General features: G+C 38.0%; 2 protein-coding genes across 4 annotated transcripts; both read left to right on the forward strand.

The window, feature by feature from the left end:
* Positions 1-5,202: 5,202 nt before the first annotated feature.
* LOC105054662 (glucan endo-1,3-beta-glucosidase 4) lies at positions 5,203-14,415 on the forward strand. Of its 3 annotated transcripts, none has more exons than XR_012138645.1 (6): positions 5,203-5,572; positions 6,859-7,001; positions 8,411-9,667; positions 11,217-11,244; positions 11,339-13,687; positions 13,795-14,415. XR_012138645.1 is itself a non-coding variant. In XM_073252081.1 (6 exons), exons 3-6 carry the CDS (start codon positions 6,935-6,937, stop codon positions 11,463-11,465), a joined length of 1,479 nt encoding a protein of 492 aa, XP_073108182.1. In that variant the 5' UTR covers positions 5,203-5,392; positions 5,518-5,572; positions 6,859-6,934; the 3' UTR covers positions 11,466-14,415. The 3 variants fall into 3 exon arrangements, 2 of the variants coding, with proteins under 2 accessions (XP_073108182.1, XP_073108183.1); XM_073252081.1 differs by having other exon boundaries at positions 5,203-5,392; positions 5,518-5,572; positions 11,339-14,415; XM_073252082.1 differs by lacking the exon at positions 5,203-5,572 and adding an exon at positions 6,020-6,037 and having other exon boundaries at positions 11,339-14,415.
* Positions 14,416-16,778: 2,363 nt separating this feature from the next.
* On the forward strand, positions 16,779-17,432 carry LOC105055395 (uncharacterized; the record flags this gene model as incomplete). The annotated part of the gene is given in 2 exon segments (XM_010937190.4): positions 16,779-16,797; positions 16,800-17,432. Coding segments are annotated over 2 exon segments (516 nt in total), but the record flags the coding sequence as incomplete, so codon positions are not given.
* Positions 17,433-18,769: the final 1,337 nt, after the last annotated feature.

Genomic DNA, 18,769 nt, shown 5'->3' on the forward strand with positions numbered 1-18,769 from the left:
GAGAGATCGGCCAGAGAACAGGCCAGCACCGAAGAACAAGCAAGAGAGATCGGCCAGAGATCAGAGCACGCGCACAAGAGAAGACACAGGCCAGAGAACAGATCCCGCGCACAAGAGGCACAGGTGAGAGGTCGACTCACAGGTGAGAGGTCGACCCGAGAACAAAGCCTGCAGACACGAGAAAGCAAGGAAAAATCTCGCACAAGAAGCCCTAGAAATTTCTCCGCGCGCTCTTGCCTCTATTCACCAAGAAAGGATGCCAGGGGCCTCTTTATAAAGGAAGAAAACCTTTTCAAAAAATAGAGTTTCAATCGACGTAGAATTTCTTGATATCATGGGAAACGAAAAAGAAAATAAGATTTGGAGTCAAATATAACAAGCTCTTAGAGATTTAAATGTGTCATGCATCCCCCCGCCACCCCCACCCATCAGTAAAGGAATGGGTGTATTAATTAGCGCAGGTCGCAAGTGAAGAAACATCGAATCAAAACTTTTCATGCTTACTTTTACATGCATCATGTATGCCTAAAACTAGACTAAACAAGACAATACATCTTGCTCTCCCCCTCTAGAAATCGGAATGTATTCCTCGAGATACTCTGTAGTGAAGGCAAAGAAAATAAATGGGGATCATGCCAACCATGCCTCATCTCATGGAGATATAGAGAATGCTCTTGCATAATATTATAAGGCACTGCTACATTATGAGGACCCATGCAACATGGAAGAAATTATTCCATAATCTAGTTTTTTTTTTTTACACTAAACCATTTCATGCATGTGTTGGCTTTGATGTTGTGTCAACAAAAAAATTATGTTGCGGCATGATTCAGCAGTGTAATGTCATTCATGAACAGGATATAATTTGTTGAAAATAAGGTTAATCATCCTTTCCAGAAAATAAAAGGTTAATCATCATTGCAGAAAAATAAGGACCCCCCTGCAAGCTTCTAGTTAATAATTCATCATAAAATCCCCATGAAGCTTTTATTTTTGGAATAAACTGGCTAGTTAAAAGGGGTAGCAATGAATTTGAACCCCCATTATGGAATTATTTAACTAATTCAACCATCATCTTGTCTCCATTTTAGTCTCAATAACTAGGATATGTTTGGATATTTCTATAGAATTAAGCTAAAAATTCTGTACCGAACGGGCATATTAACCTATGTAGCTTGCATTTTCTTAGGGCCCGTCGAACCAAATTCAAATCTTAACCTTTAAATTATAACAAGAAAAAGATAGGTAAAGATCTCCTTTTTCTTCGTACAAGATTTGGGATGGATGGGGTTGGTTGACACTAAGAAATGCTTAAATCGACAGTCCAATCCATGAATTTTGCAGGATAATCCTATAGGGATAGCCAAATTGACCTTAAGGATTAATGAACATGATAAAAAACATCCATTTATATCCTTCAAAAATTTTTATTATATACTTCAAAAAAAAAATCATCCATTTTGAATTGACAAACAATCATGATGATCATTACCATCCTGATCCATTCACAAACGGATGTTTAAACAATTGATATTCTTTTTGGGCAATAAGAATCTCCAAGAAATATGAGAAGCCGCACCAGATCAAGGGACATCCCAATGCATGTAGGACAATCAATGGGTCTAGTTCTGCTCCGAGCAAAGCGTATTCCAGACCGTGGAACATCATGCTTCAACTTAAAATTATATAGTTAAATATGTTGTATATCTGTATGCCATCCTAGGGCCCATAGATAAATACGGTCCACTAAACACACACTCCAAGTCTTGCCAAAGTCCGAATTGCTAATATATGATTCAACAATCAAATATCACACACAGCACGCCTCAAGTAAGACATGTTTGTTTATTTCTAAATCTATTCAGGCGTGTCCTGCAACAAAAAATAAAAAGGTTATCATAGCTTGACTCTTTGCCTTTACTTTTAGTGGCAGTAAAATCTAAACAATAAGGTCCAACGATTAGACTCATTCTTGGACTCAAACCTCAATTCCTTATAGTAAAGTGGTAGCATTACTAGATCTAGATCTGTTATTCTCTAGCGATAAATTGTGTTTGACGTCTTACCAAAAAAAAAAAGTGTTTGACTGTTATGCTCTCTAGAAAGTTGGTGCTCATGGCAGCCGGATTACAATTTATTATTGTGGATGAAAGCATCTTTAGCAATGTAGCCACCCTTGTGACGTTCCAAAGACAAAGCGTGGAGTAGGTTGGCAACAATTAAAAAAAACAAAAAAAAAAGACGTTCTTTCCTTGTCTAAAACTAGAAGATGTTCTTTCTGCCTCATTCCCATCCTGCCCATTGAGGACGATTCCAATCAGAATCATGCCCTTGACCTCATATCTAATTGGTAACAAATGGTATCGTCCAAACTAAAATTTGGTAGTAATTTAGACTCATACTTGGTCTCGGGTGCATCCTTTCCTTTGGGAGGTTGAAATTATGAAAGGAATACTAATACGTTGCTTCAATTAAGATGTCATCTGTCAAATTTAATAATGTACAGGGTCTGATAATTCATCTATTCCTTGTTAATGGAGATATACAAGACTTTCATTGTAGTATACATTCTACAACATACACGAACTTTGCGCTCCATTATAACATTGATGTACCTTTATTAAAAAAAAACCTGATAATTATTATGGTTCATTAGGGCACTTTACATTTACTAGGATATTTTCTAGACATATTCTATTGTGTTGGTATTTCCCATAAACATTGGAGGGGATCCATGTGAAACCAGTGAAAAGGTTGATCAAAATCCTGAAGAGAAAAAAATCACATCCATATTGCAGTGAGAATAATCATAATCACACGCTAGCTTCTGAGCACACAAATTCCATGGAGAGCTCCTCTTAGGAAAACCTATAGAGCCAATGTAATTACCAGATATGCATGATTTTAAACCAGAGTTGCATGCCAAGTACATTTGAAAACTCTTTTTTTTTTTTTTTTGGCATTTCTACTAGTTTCCTGTGGAGTTAATGAAAAGAAAAGATTGCAGTTGCTACGAGCGTTGGGTGGCCACTACCATTTTTTTTGAGGGTTTGTTTTTTGAAAGAGTAGGATCGGAGGAATCACGATTGGAATTGGATGAAAGTGACACTCAAACTCAAATCATTGAACCTTTCATCCAATTGAACCAACACCCTTTTTTTTAAAGGTTTATTGGCTATCATTTCTTACCTAATTCTAAAACATTCTCTCCACCAACACATATGTTATTAGAAGTTTCTTGGTGGTTATACTAAAGACATTTTTGATTCACGGCCTAACCAAGTTTAGAGAGTCGGGACTATTTTGGGAAGAGTCGTTCTATATTTTGCTGTTTAGAAAAGCATAAAATTTTTATCTTTTTTGTCTCTTTTTTTTGTCGTTCAATATTAAAAATGCGTATTGCCGAGCATGAGCTCCCTTTCTAATCACAAATTCGAAGACCCCCAGCCCATTTTATAAGGGACAAGTTCTGGTTCCACTTTCACCCATGACTTTACTGGCCCACTCTGTTCCCACCAGCCCCAAAAAGGGGTTTGGGTCGTATCTTTCATGCTAGCCATTAGATTGCGCAACGTCCACTTCAAAATATTTGCAAACGGATGCAAGCATGAGTCTTACATACTTTAAAATCTGTGCAGAATACAATTCAATAATTGATAATACTAAAAAAATATTATTTCTTTCATAAAAAATATAATTTAAATCTTTCAGATAACCAATACATGCACTACGTGCACCAATACGACCCCACACTGCGCCAATGATCAAAGCACATACATGCAAGCTAATCACCCAAATGAGTGGAACATGTAAAATTGCACCTCGGTGACTGGCTACTTGCATGGCCAGCTGGTAGATGCAGCCTAAGCAATAATTTCTCCACTAGTCTGCAGATAGTACTAATTATTTGTAACCTAAGGCCAAGCTTTAACTTAAAAGGGCAGCCAATGGGCTTAAAAGCCTTTTTTTTTTTGGTAAGAATAAAAGCCTCCTTTTGAGCCGTCCCCTTTTATACCTTTAGCAATCATAGGAAAACAATTACATGTGCAACAGTGGAGCTGGAAACCTGACAAAATTCTAGAATTATATCTGATCGAGACACTTCTCCACAAGCAAGGCTAGAAATTTAGCAGACCAAAGTTCTTTTGTGAGCCCATTGCCCTCGCTTTCTTGGAATTTACCAAAGGAGGCCAGCTTCTGGCCGTGGACCACAACGTGTTTCCGCGGTCTAGCCAATGGCCAACGAGACCAAGGTTCTCTGACGTTCTTACTTTAATTAGTTTCGGGCCTCTTTATTATCCGTGTCTGAGCGCTCCCGTTCACACTCAAGGAATGCTTCCATGGGTATGTCTGTATGCGAGTTCCGAAATCTTCTGTAAAGGAACGGACAAGAAAGCTTGGCATTTGTTCCGGGAGGGCAATATCAACGGTGGATCCGGAGACCGTATAGGTATTGACATACTAATGTCCTGAGCTTTACTTTGTGGTCGAGAAAGACCCTTTGTGTCCCTTTTCCCACTCCCTTTTCCCACCGCCCCGCCTCGAGAATTCGAACCGCCTTTTATTAAAATCGGGGATTGATAGATGCACGTCTTTCTTTTAAATTATCACTCTCCTAGTTTATAATACTTTTATTCGTAATAAAAGTTGAAGTTAACTTAAAGGATTACCATATGAAAACATTCAAACACGTCATCCATTGATTCTAACATGCAAACCAAATTTTAGACAGGATCTTTAACTGCAGAACTTATGCACCAAATAACCATTCTCATATACATAAATCTCATCAATTTAGTGCTTAACTTTAAAAATAATAATATAAACACATTTCTTAAATTTAAGATATAATGTATCACCTGAAAAATAATTAAAACTGAAAATGACAACAATCATGCGAACGCACTTGTTAGGTGATTTAAACCATTTTTTAAAATCTTTATCGGGTATTTAGCTCTGCCATATTGAGTAATACGATAACACGGCAAATACCTGGTTTTGGAGATGGCGGGGTGATGAGTGCATTTAACGATAATAGGGGTAAATTTATCACTCTCGTGACGCAGAATATAAAACTAATAAATTCGCCAGCACTTCCAGACCTGGCATGCAAAGCTGTTCACAAGGCCTCATCATCCCCATCATAAATGTACAAATGAGTAGTGAATACTCGAGTCAATCTCCACATGCGTATTTGCTATTTATTTAAGACATTTCCCAACCAAGTGCGAAGGCTCAAACTTGGAGTTAGAACTAAGGAAGCCCAAAGCCCTCTTTGGATTCCTCACAAATCTCTCAGGTTCTCACTCCTGATTCCCTTTCTGCTGCCCTGCTTCCGGAAAGCCCCTCAAGAGATTCCCTCCGTCTCACTCCGTGGGCCGCATCACACCTCGTGAGCTCCGTATCCCTTTGTCTTTTACTTCCCTTTCCCTCCTCTCCGCAACCCCCCCCCCCCTTTCTCTCTCTCTTCTGCCCCTTTTTAAGGTTTTAAGGCTTGAAGTCTATTATTCTCAAAAGGACTTCTCAGCGAGCCGCACGCTCCTTGCTTAGTCCCCCAGGAAGGGCTTCAGAGGTACACATACTCGCTCTCTAATACTATTTTTACGATTATTTTTGGTGGCTGGTATATGGATTTTTGATGTTATGGTGACTTTGTTTGAGGGTTTTACCATGTGGCTTGGCACTTAAAATAGGGATGGTACTTATGTTTGAAACTAAAAGGTGGGAGGATTTGTGATAGCTTCAAGAAATTTGAGTTCTTTTATTTTGCTGAAGTGGAGGTCAAAGCTGTGTGTCGTTGGGAAATGCTCTGCCTGAGTTTAGCTTCTATTACGTTTGGGGATGCAACGATTTAAAGTCAGGGAAAGAATGCGAATGCCATACATTGATATGGAGTTCATCAACATCTGAAGGGATCACTAGTGAATTTCTTTTTTCTTTTTCTAAACCATTATCATGCACATTTTTTGATGAAAACTCATCTGGAAATTATCTGGTTGTTCTTCTTTACTGAAAGAACATCAGCAGCAGTTTTTAGGTACTGCATCAATTTTTATCACACATCAATTCCTAGATTGTGACCGATAGTGTGCTGCGTGCGTGAGTGAGAGAGAGGGGAGGAGGGGGGGGGGGGGGGGGAGAGAGAGAGAGAGAGATTATGTTCTTTTTAATAGCTGCTTCCGACTTGTGCTTTTAAGATTATAATGAATACCATTGTATGTAACACAGGCTTCTCTTTCTCTGCCATGCAAGATTCTGCAGTCTCTGTGTTGGTTTAATAGTCAGCTGTCTTTTTTCTTGTGTAAATTAACATTTGTGAAAACCTTGAAATCTATCATTCAACATGTGAATGACATATTTGGAGCTCAAATCCTAGTGGTGGCACATTACTGAGTGGTGGAACATTACCACCACATACCTGCATTTCCAGAGAAATCAGAAATTTTGATGGTTGTTCCTTGAATAGGTGGTTCAGCTGCGCCTGCTGCCTCTCGAGCAGCAAGTTCCTTCTTGCTTATTGTTTGATAAATCTCTGTCAAAATGATCTGGGATGCCTTCTCAACCGCAGAAGCTAATAGTCAGTTGTACTTTTCCTTTTGCAAATAAGCATGCTGTGAAAAACTTTGAATCTGTCATTCAACATGTGAATGACAATTTTGGGGTTCAAACCCTGGTGGTGGTACATTATCACCATATTGATCAAAAGGTGACTGACATTTACAGAAATATTTGTTTCTTCCTCTGCTGTCTTCCTTTTCATTTGAATGACTTGATATGTACTTTAAATCAGATTTTTGTAATAAGTTTTTATTTTCTTGATTTTGATGTACTAGCTCTCCAATAATCTTGATTTTGCAGTTGTTTGATATAATCAGAAGAGCAGAAAGCATTCATTGAACTGTTCCTGTGTCAGATCTCAAATCTGTTCAGCCAGATGTTACCTGAAAAATGGAAAGGAGGAAGTTTGTTGTTGCTTTTCTTTTTGTTCTCAAATGTATCAGGTATTGTATTTTATTTTTACTTTTCAATTTGTTCATAGGAATGAATATCTTAGTCTATAGTTTTGGAGATTTAGGATATATTTTTCATGCATTTAAAGTAACTTTCATTCTCTTGACTGCAAATTAACTTGCAGTATTTGCACTTTGATAATGTCTTTTAAATGAGCATTATAATGTACTTTGGTTAAATAGAGATTGATCTATTTCATAATTTGGTGTTTGGGCCATACCACCTATACTTGGTGGTCACTGTACTGCATCAGTAATGAACCAATACTCGGTAGGAGGTGTACTAAGTGTTGGTACCAACCAATATGTGGTATGGGGTGTACCAAGTGTTGGTACGTATCGACTTGTACCGACATTATACCAGCATAATACTGATATGGTGACTGAAAATGCTACTGCAAACCATGTTTTATTTTCTTGGTACAAGAACCAATGCCTATTTAGATTAAAATTATAATGTTGTTATTTCAGCACTAGTTTAGGTCATTTTTTTGTCCTTGTTTAGCTATGGCATTTACTATTACCATGTGATTATATGTTTCGGTAGATATTTCTGCTAATACTCTGATAGGAAAATAATTTTTTCACCTAGGTTTTAAGTCCTGGCAGGACAGGGGGTGTTCGGCCGTTTTGGTCCATTTCTGTGAGAAAACAAGACCAAGATGGGGTTGGGACTCCAAAACTTATCTATGTAGGTAAAGAAGAAAAAAAGAAAATAAAGGAAGGAAAGATGAAGTAAAAGAAAACTGAAAGGAAAGAAGAAGAAATAAGAAAGAAGCAAAGGAAGGAAGGAAGGAAGAAAAAGAATGAAAGCAAGGAAAGAAGGAAGAAAGGAAAAGGAAAGAAAGAGAGAAGCAAAGGAAGGCATAAGAAAAAGAAAGAAAAAGAAAGAAATAGAAAGAGGAAAGAAAGGAAGGTAAGGGAAAAAAATTGAAGAAAGAAGGAAGAAAGAAAAGCAAGAAGAAAAAGAAAGAAAGAAAAATAAAGGAAAGGAAGGTAAAGAAGAAGGGGAGAGAGATGGAGGGTATCTATGGGATTCTTGATCGGGATTGCCATTGGGATAGGGTAGATAGTGGGGTGTTCTTTGTATGGAGAAATCAGGACACCCTTATCCCACGAGATTTAAAACGTTGGTTTTCACTGAGATTGTCTAACCTATCCATTGAGTTCTTTGGGTGGTCATTCCTAGAAGAAGCTACTTCCTTGAGTATTAGTCTGCCTTTTGAAAAATTTTGATCGTATTTGTTCTTCTTAGTTTTGTCTTGTTATTCAGTTCCTAGAAGAACTTATTTTACTCTTTTATTGTTTTGTTTTTTCAATAGCATTTTCCTATTTACCTGGTTCCTTTTTCTTCCATTTTCTGCATGTATTTGTATTGATGATTCTGCGAAACATTTTAGGTGTATATGTTGGGATTACTATAGGCACAGATATGTCCAACTTGCCATCAGCATCAGATATAGTATCAATTCTTAAAGCTCAGCGCATCAAACATGTACGGTTGTTTGATACGGACCATCAAATGCTGAATGCTCTTGCAAATACTGGAATAGAGGTTATGGTTGGGGTTCCCAATGATCAATTACTAAGTATTGGACAATCACGAACGGTGGCAGCTGATTGGATCAACAAAAACGTTGCTGCCTTTGTTCCAGCGACCAACATTACTTATATTGCTGTTGGCAATGAGGTCCTCTCCACCATCCCAAATGCTTCTTTTGTTCTTGTCCCAGCAATGAAATTCCTCCAGTCTGCTCTTGTGGCTGCAAACCTTAATTTCCTGGTGAAAGTTTCAAGCCCCCAATCCATGGATGTCATGCCAAAATCATTTCCCCCCTTCACAGCCACCTTCAATTCAACATGGAACTCAGTAATGTATGAGTATCTCCAGTTCTTGAAGAATACAGGATCTTCCTTCATGCTAAATGCGCAGCCATACTATGGTTACACCAAAGGACATGGTATCTTCCCAATAGACTATGCGCTATTCCGGGCATTCAATCCGAACAATCAGATCGTGGATCCCAATACAAATTTCTACTACACCAATATGTTTGATGCAATGGTTGATGCTGCTTATTACTCCATGGAAGCACTCAAATTTTCTGACATTCCTGTTATTGTGACGGCAACTGGGTGGCCATGGCTTGGTGGGTCAAATGAGCCTGATGCTACTGTTGACAACGCATTGGCCTACAATAGCAATCTGATCCGCCATGTGCTAAATGGTTCCGGAACACCAAGTCGACCAAACGCACCAGTTAACACATATATCCATGAGTTGTTTAATGAGGACCTCCGGCCCGGGCCTATTTCTGAGAAGAGCTGGGGTGTATTCTTTCCAAATGGGACTACTGTATATTCTTTGAGATTTGAGCATTTATCTGACCCAAATGCAGATTCAGCAGGGTTGGTTGGAGTGTTCTGTATAGCAAATTCTAGTGCGGACGTCAATGAATTGAAGAAAGGTTTGGACTGGGCTTGTGGGGCTGGTTCAGCAAACTGTAGTGCTATCCAGCCAGGGCAGCCATGCTATGAATCTGATAATCTTGTAGTCGTTGCTTCCTATGCTTACAATGATTATTACCATAGAACGCAGGCAAATGGCGGGACCTGCAATTTTAACAACACAGCCATGATTACCACCACAGATCCCAGTAAGTTTTTGCATACTTTCTTGCAACTTTAACAACAGAGCCATTGCTTCTTAATGTAACAAAGCTTGCATATGGATATCTGCTATGCTGGCATCTTTATCTTGCTCTTTGTCTTGCTCATGGATGAGAATCGGGAAAAGCCATCCTCTCGGTTCTTCGGTTCATGTCAATCAGCCATCATACATTAATTTAACCAACAAGCTGTAGCTGCCACTGCTTTGCTTCTATTATCACCTATTCACCAGCAGTCCCTTCTGCATCACTCATGATGTTATTGTTATCATTACCCTCTCTCTCTTCACATGCTGCCTTCTTTCTTTGCTTGTCACGTCTCCTCCTCCTCCATGGGCATCCTTCTGGCATTGCTTCTTGTTATGCCGAGGATCTAGATCAAAGGTTATTAGAGCAAACTGAGAACACATACAAGGGACAGATTTACTTTGTTCAGCTTATGGCTTATATCTGTTGGCGGAGATGATTGAAGAAAGCCAACTAACATCAGAGAGTAGAAAGATGAGGGGAAAACCTAATGCAAAGCCCTCAATCTCGTCAGCATTCAAAACCCCAGTAACAAAGGTACTGTCTCAACACCCTAGGATGGGTGCAAATATACATATACAGACACCTCTGGCCCTCACAGTGGGCCTCAGCTACTGGCCTAGTGCTGAAGGAGAGGCCCTTTACTGGCATATCTTCTAAATACAAGACACCATAACACCTCTAGACCATTACAATCTATTCATAGTTCCCCTGTCATCTTTTTCATTTGTTGTCCATCATCATCTGTTCTTGCCCCAATGCCCCTCCATCATCTTCATGATCCGTCTTCCAACCATTCCTCTATCCTATCACATCTTTAAGTGAGGTTGCAGGGAAGATGATGGATGGCTTTATGGAGCTTGGATTAGGGTGACAGTTGACTGGGTGGTATGATATTATGGGGTGGTGCTGGCTCCATTGTTGTTGTTGAAGCGGGATCCTGTTACATTTAGGGGTTCAAATATCTTTAGTTTAAGAAAAAGATGGGAATCATGACAATAATGACATGCTGATTCTGGATAAGGGTCCTATTCATATCTTTCTTTTCACAGCTTTCATGTGGTTTTTGGATGATGACATCGACACTTCCCTTCTCCATCGATTCCCTTGTAGCTGTTGGCTTGAGATTACTAAACTTCTTCTTTTGTAGAGGTGCTATTTGTAGGAACAATAGTTTGGTTCCTTGATTATGTGATTTGAAAGTTGGTGTGGAATCTGCAATATATGAGCCTTCGATAAGTCTTAAGGTGATTGACATGTAGAGTTAATACTGCCTTGTTCATCAGGGACCTTACGTATGATGAAAACATAAAACATCAAGGAATTGATTCTGTTTAGTTGACCACTGTTGGTTAGCAATATTATAGAGGTTTCGTAAATGAGACAGCAATGGAAGGGAAATTGCCTGTCTTTTTTGTTATAAATTTCATAGATATAAACTTCTACTTCTTTTTTAGTGTTCTAAAAACACTAATGTTGGCCATGTCTTTCCTGTTGGGGGCGCTTTTAGGTCATGGATCGTGCATCTTTGCAGGAAGGTGAGTTGTGATTCAAAGATTGTTTAAGCTTAATCATCTTATTCATAGAGATTATTTTGGTTCCATATAGATGACAATTTGATCCCAATTGCAGCTCAGGATCAAACAACACGAGTGGTGATGTGGCTTTTGCACCCGTGAGCCCTAGCAGTGGTGCTACAACACTGCAAATTCTGTGTGTTACCTATCTCATTTCAATAATATTGTTTTTTTTGGTTTGACTTGTAATATTTCTACGCGACAACCAAGTTTTGCAGAGAAATCAAAAATTGGTTATCTCCCCCATGTAATGATGAGTTTGTAGAGTCTGATTGTTTGCGGTTAGCCTCAGTTGGATAGTTATTTTTCTCTTTAGTATTTGTTGGTCTTGAAAATTTTTAATCTGGTTTGACTTGTAAAACAGGTAAGGTCACCTATCTCAATGAAACTATGAATAGCCAAATAGGTTGTGCAGTGTGGATGGTAGTCTTCCTAGTCTGACCCTAAATTTCTGCTGACCAGTTATATTTTCCTTGATGTAATAGTTTGGTGCTCTTTATTAAATTTGTATAATTTTTGTTTATTGCCTTTTTTTTTTTTGAAAAGAACCATGTAACTGTTCAGATCATATTTTGCATTTTCAAGCTTCCCCATTTTTCAGAACCAAAATCTTGTTCCGCTTTTGTCCCAGTCATTGCTTTTTTGCTTTTTCTTTTAAATATAGAAAAAGGAATATCAAAAATTGTTAAGTTCCTATTTAACAATAATTTTGAAGGCAAATCCAAACATTTGAATTTTTCTTTCGAAGGCCCAATATACACTAGGGTGACTGAAATCAGAAAACTGTTATTCCCCCATTTTGGTTGATTTTGCTCCCAGTAAATGCTGGGTGTTACTTTGTCTTGTCAATTTTTGACATTAATTTAGTTGTTTGTCCTGTTATTGGATTCCATCCCTAATGTTTTTAAAGTTTCAGTCCTCCTTCATAGTAAAGAAGCCTGTCTCTTCCTCTCTCTCTCTCTCCCTCTTTTTTTTTTTTTTTGGTGGCTTACTAACCTTTAAAACAAAGGTTCTCAGTAAGTATCTTGCAGAGCCGTTTGCTTATGGAAGGTCTTTCTTATACAATGAAGAAATGTTGACCGGAATTCTGAACCTGAATCTATACCAACCGTTTGAATACATGTAAAAGGCCCTGGTTTTGCATGTGGAGTAATTTTAGCTCTGCGAGGTCTTTTGTAAGATCACCAACAATGTCACTAACTCTGTTACTGATATCATGATAGGAACCATCACGGTGAAGCTGGGAGAGCCACCTGGTGGCCAGTGTGCTCCTTTGTCTTCTGTTTTTAGGTTACACGTGCAGAGGATCTTCAGGCCTTAACTGCTCCAGGCTTAAACAAAAACTTGATTAAAATAACTAATGCAGCTTGAATGAATTCTTTTTAATTAGTGACAGCTGCTGACTGACTTTGCTTTCCACTTGTTAGATTTCGTGTCCATATGTCAAGTGCCAGCTTACACTAATGTCCTCTGGCCTTGTCAGGTGAAACCAGAAGACACTTAGAATTTGTCTTAGAAAGATTTTTACTCATCACAGCCTGCTCTCGACCATCTGATCATTTTGCAGTGGTTAGTGAGCACATTTATAAGAGTCAAAGCATGGTAGCTATTTACTTGTTTGAATTTTCAACAGAGTGAATGATATAATTCATCTTCAGCAGAATCAAAGCATATGTTTTTTTTTTTTTTTTTGGGGTGAAAAGATTAGGTCCATTTGCCGTTTGAGTCTCATGGGTTTGGCCGAAGGTCTAACTTTTCATCACCTTGGCCCTGAAAGATAGTAAACATGCTAAGAAATTGGTTCAACTGGCTTTTCCTAATTTGAGTGATTGCACATCATAATTTCTTATCTACCGTGTTTAGACTGGTAATCCAGAAGACCCCTGGTGGCCTAGCCATGCCATTGCCATTGGCATATGGTTGATTAACCTTCCAGGTGGCATACCCATGGGCTGAATCACCTTCCACCCATGTCTAGCATGCAGCTCCACCGTTTCAATGTTATGTACTAACCATTGAGACTTGAACGTCGGCTCTGGACGCAGCTTACTGTTTCAACAGTATCCTTTTGTTCACATTGAAATCTATGCTGCCACTTATATGACAGGTGAGATTTGCAGCCTGACAGGCTGACATGCACCAGTATCAGTAAGAGAAAACAAGATGAATGTGTTTTCTTGTTCAGTGGAAATGAAAGAATAATTTAGATGGCCATGAATCACTGTTTTGGTTAAAGATTGGTTGTCATTATATTTGCAACCCAATAAATAATCTTCCAGTTTCATTTGGTTCATTTATCATTCTTCTTTCCCTTGTATAGACCAAGACATGGAACGCGTGGCTGAAGAAAGAAGACGTGCAGTTGTCCAAGTAGTATGGTAGAGACATCAGATTCAGAGCATATGTAAGATAAGGAACCTTTTCTAATGCCAAGATGAATAGAGAATTATTTGTGCTACCAAATACCATGACGAATGTTTGTGAGAAACTTTTCAATCAAATTTTGACCAGACCCGTCAAGTGACGTGCTGGAGCTACATTCGAACTGGTCCCGTCAATGCAATTGCCGAGATTAGCTGAAGATACATTGCACCCTATGACGTCTCTTGATTGGAGACCAGCTATTATCAAGCTAGTCTCGTCAAGACGGCCGGCACTTGTTCAATCGAACATTTACATATCTTACATTACGAGCCTAACATTTATTATAGTTGTCCAAAGTCCCTTCCTTCTGTTCTAACGCTAGTTTGGGTTCTCAACTCGATATGGAGTGGGTTCAAATTTTCAAAGAGGCAGCGGGGAGTGGTGAGGAAGCGATGTGTTCTTCCGCGAGCCTCCCGAGCTCCGGCGGTGGAGTTCCGCGGTGGCCGTCGAAGACGTCAGTGACGTCGTCGGGGAAGAGGACCCGGAAGGAGATGCTGGAGCTCAACCCCAACCCCCCTGCCGACTGCTTTCCCGCCCCAAGGGTGACAACCTCTACCAGTGCATCTCCACCATCATTTGCCCTCAAATAGCTAACTAGTCACGATGTATATGCTGCTATTATTTTTTAGTCTTTGATCTTTGATTTTGGAATACATGCGTACCATCCTGAAAGTATGCTTAAGTTATATGGAGAGTCTCGGATTTGGACATTCTCTTCTTGGAAACACTGTGCTTCATCTTTGCAGATAACCCGCTGGTATCAAGCATTGCTCGTTTTTGTTCGACAGATAGAGCTAAACATGATGAAATTGCTGCTGAGTGGACTATGCGTTTTTCCGGATAAAGTTTTTAGCTTCCAGATAACCAGAAAGCTAATGAACAGAAATTGGTGAAGTTTACAATTATAGAAATAAAATTTCCTGCAATAGTTTGAGAAGCTAGCTACTGCCCTCCTGATGATCATTACATCATATATCTGTGATAAGCAACTGAACTAATTTGTTCCCCTGTTACTTCAGTTAAGAGCTCTGTCGTTTTGCATGACTTATGTGTAAGAGAATCAAAGAACAATGTCTATCTGCCATTAGGATGTATCAGAATGGCCTTGTTTTTGTTGTGAACTTGCTCCTTTGATGAGTGAAGCATTCTATAAGTGGCATACAGACTTCTAAAATGTGCTTAGATTATTTGAGTTGAACATCATTTGGGGCTCTAAACATCTACACTTCGCCTAAGAGTGGCTTCTAAATAGTCTCGTCATCAAATATGTTTTTAATATTAAAGAATGATAGAAGTCCATTGTTAGGTACCCATGGTCCTTATCGGAAATCTAAAAGTTTATTGATTGCAATACTGGTAAATGGACATCTAATGGTCAAGAATTCAAACATATATTTGGTGCAAAGGCACCTGGCTACTTCAGCTATTTGAACTAGCTCGTCTCTGAGAATTATGACTGTCATAATGGTATTTGTTGATGTCTTGAACACTTGACTGTCTACAAATTGAAACAGTTTCTAAACTTTGTTATTGGAAGACCGTCTTTTCCACCAGAAAAAAGGAAATACCAGTCACATGCATAATAAATCAACTAGCATCATAAAACATTTATATCTTTTTTCTAACCAGAGCAATGAAAAAATTGCTCTAAGTTCTCTTGTCATGGGTATCGGTAATGGTTTCCTTGATAGAATACAAAGAGTTTTCACATTTTCTCGTCACCTTTGATTGGCGCAGTTGTCCTATGCGATCCATCCAAGGTGATATTCTTAGCCTTGCAAGATGGACAGTTGGCTGGTATCATTACATTTGATTGGAAAACCTCAAATGTATGAGGTTTCTTGAAACATCAGTAATGAATTTTCAGATTCAAGATTGTGTTTTGAGTCTCCATTTGTATTTGAATGGTAAAGTAGAGACAAAACAAAGACCCCAGTGTCATGGTGAAAGTAAGATGTGACAATAACTTAATTTTTGGGTGAAATAGATCTTAATGTTGTTGAAAAGGTATGGACGGCTGGACCTCAAATTATTGATGGTGACAATAACTTGTTTTATTGGTAAACCGACAATGGTTGTTGTTGGCCTTTAATTAGATTCTAAATTTCGTGTTGCTACCATAGGCTCACCTTCTTAGGGGTCCATATTTAAGATATTGTCATATCAGTCAGTTATCTTCTATGCTGCTAAGTTTGTTCTCATATATTTCTTCAGGTATTAATTGAAAACAGGGGGATGAATTCTATATCCTTAGCACCACTATAAGCATTGTAGCACAATATATGGGAGCAAGGCTGTGAGTATGAGCATAGGAATATGAGGAATTGCATGGAATCAATTCTGTGTGGAAAATTCGGTTTATATAGTAACTGCCATCAGATGAACAGAAACCATTAAAATGTTGATCTACATATAGAGAAGGATTGGTATGTTAAATTTTTCAGAGAAAAATTTGCACACAAGAGTGGTCGATTTATTTCTCAGATGATTGAATGTTTCATGGCTAACCAATTGCTAGTATTATTCCTGAAAACTAAGTTATTCACTGATTGCTTAAAATATACTTATTTCATGACTCATTTTTTAAATATGGTGGACTTACTGATAAGATACGCATGAATTTTTGTTGTTTTCATTATGTCTTCCATGCTTGATGTTTTTGCCCTTTGATCCATTTTCTATTCCCACCCTTACTCTTCTTTCTATCTTTCTTTCTTTTGTTTCTTTTTTGGGTCCCCAAACTTTGACTACTTTGTGCATGTACCCAAATTTCAAATCCCTCCTGCCTAATTATTCAGGAATACCAACCTCATACAAATGACTAGATGAAACTGTAGGCGAAGGCGAATCAAATGCTTGAAGCCTATACTGTGATAAATGACTTGATAAAATTCTTAGTGGAACAAATGGTTCAAGTGTAAACTTAATACTTCTCATGCACCAAATTATGTCCCATCAGTCTCTAGGATACTTCAATCTCACCCTTAATTCAAACCAACAGCCATTAAAGAGATGCTGATCTTTCAATTAACTTGACCATGGAAACTGACACTCTACCTTTAATGAAGTAACCTGCCCCTCCTTACCTAAGCATAAGTTACACATAAAGAAGTCCATAAAACCTCCCCTCTTGAAGGAGGAAATCACCATATACTCTGGTAGTCTTCTTGACTCAACAATAATGGCGACTGAATGTGAACCAACCAAGCAACGTCGATACGACCTGAGCATGTCCCGAAGAACAAGAAAGCCGCCCACAACGACAAGCACCACCAAAAGCTCTCAGGATGAAGATGAGGACCTGCAGAAGAAGAGCAACAATGGCTTCCATCATGTTTCCTTGAAGGAGTTAATGAAAGAGAGCAATGGAGAGAAGGCTGAGAGTAGAACTGGTCAGGGTAATGGTGATGGTATGAAGCTCATGGAAACAGCGGCAGAGAAGAACCTCCCTATTGTCAGAAAGCAAGGTGAGGGTATCGAAGGAGTGAAGATGGCTGGATTGGTGAGTCGATATGCGAAGGTGTTGAACCACTTGATCAAGGTGAAGCGTAGCTCAAAGAAGAAAAATGTGGTCCAGTTCTTGATGTAGTACATCTCCAATGCCTGGTGCCTTTTATGATTTATATCCTGCTATATCCATGATCACGATTATATGGGTGATGAATGCTTGGTATTTCAAAAGAGTTATAGATAGCTCTTTTTTTAAGTATTAGTCTTGTTGCTTTCATCTCGTTTTTGCCATGGATATGAGCTTCAGGTTAGGCTCCTGATCGAGTACAAATCTAATGGAAGAAGCAAGCTTGGCAGCATGTTTTTGTGATTTGAGTTTCCAACTTGTACCGGATCTATTTAAATTAAAAAATCTCCAACTTGTACCTGATCTATTTGAATTAAAAAAAAAAACCTTAACTTAATAAAGGTCTGGTCATGTTACAAACTCATTTGTTTGTTTTAGTTGATTTCATTTTAAATCTGATTTAAATTGATCTATGGATATGATCGTATTCTGCCATCTGCAAAGGTTGGTCGCTGGCCTCAGCTCAACGGCCCCTTCTAGTTGGTAGTTGGCACTTGAGATTCTCTTACTACCATTCGTCTAAAGACAACAAACAAAAGAATGATTGGTTTATCGATAGATGCAACGCATGCAAATCGCATGTGGATGGAATTTATAAACTATTTTATTTATAATAAATCAAGATAAGATCATGATAATTATAATAATCAAAACTTTATCCAACATTTTAGTACGAGTATTATAAGTGAAATTATGAGCCAGACAAACAATACAAATCATACTGTTACCATTAAGCTGTATAAGAGACTTTTCAACCAATCATTGCCGCATTATTCAAATTTCAAGCCTCATTCGCAGCCAAATCATTTTCAAATGTCAAAATTATTACTACAATACGGATCTAATTATATCCAATTATTATAGACATTGAGGACCCACCAAGATGCAAGAGGTCTAATGCGTATCAATTTAAAACTAGATTAAATACATGATAGTCATACTCCAAGCATCATCAGCTGCACATCACATCATCTTTTTAAAAACAAACATTTTATCAGTGATTCGGTGCTGGTGCTCATCTGCTTGTATGATTGGTACTTAGCATTGTAATTAGCACTTTGCACATTTCTCAAAATGTAAAACGGTCCCATTAAACAGGATAAATTTTGGACCCAAATCCAAAACCAGTCCACATTTCACGTGCTCCTCCAAGAAGAAACTTTAACGGCCAAGGCCCAGCCAACAGATTCAAAGAAAAAAATTTAAATAGAATTGAAATGAGATCAAATATAAATTGGATGCTAATATATCAATATCAATATTTATTTTATTTGATAAATATAGATAGTGCAAGTATGAATATTAGTTATAAAAATTTTTATTTATATTTATTTTAAAAAGATATGAACATAAGTAAAATGTTAAAATTATACAATATAAATTGAATAATTAAATTTTATAATTATTAAAACAAAATTATTACTAAATAGATAATAAATAAAATTAATAGGATATTAAAATTATTTTATATATATTTTAAAAAGT

Source organism: Elaeis guineensis, chromosome 2 (genome assembly GCF_000442705.2).
Source record: "Elaeis guineensis isolate ETL-2024a chromosome 2, EG11, whole genome shotgun sequence".
Lineage (NCBI taxonomy): Eukaryota > Viridiplantae > Streptophyta > Magnoliopsida > Arecales > Arecaceae > Elaeis > Elaeis guineensis.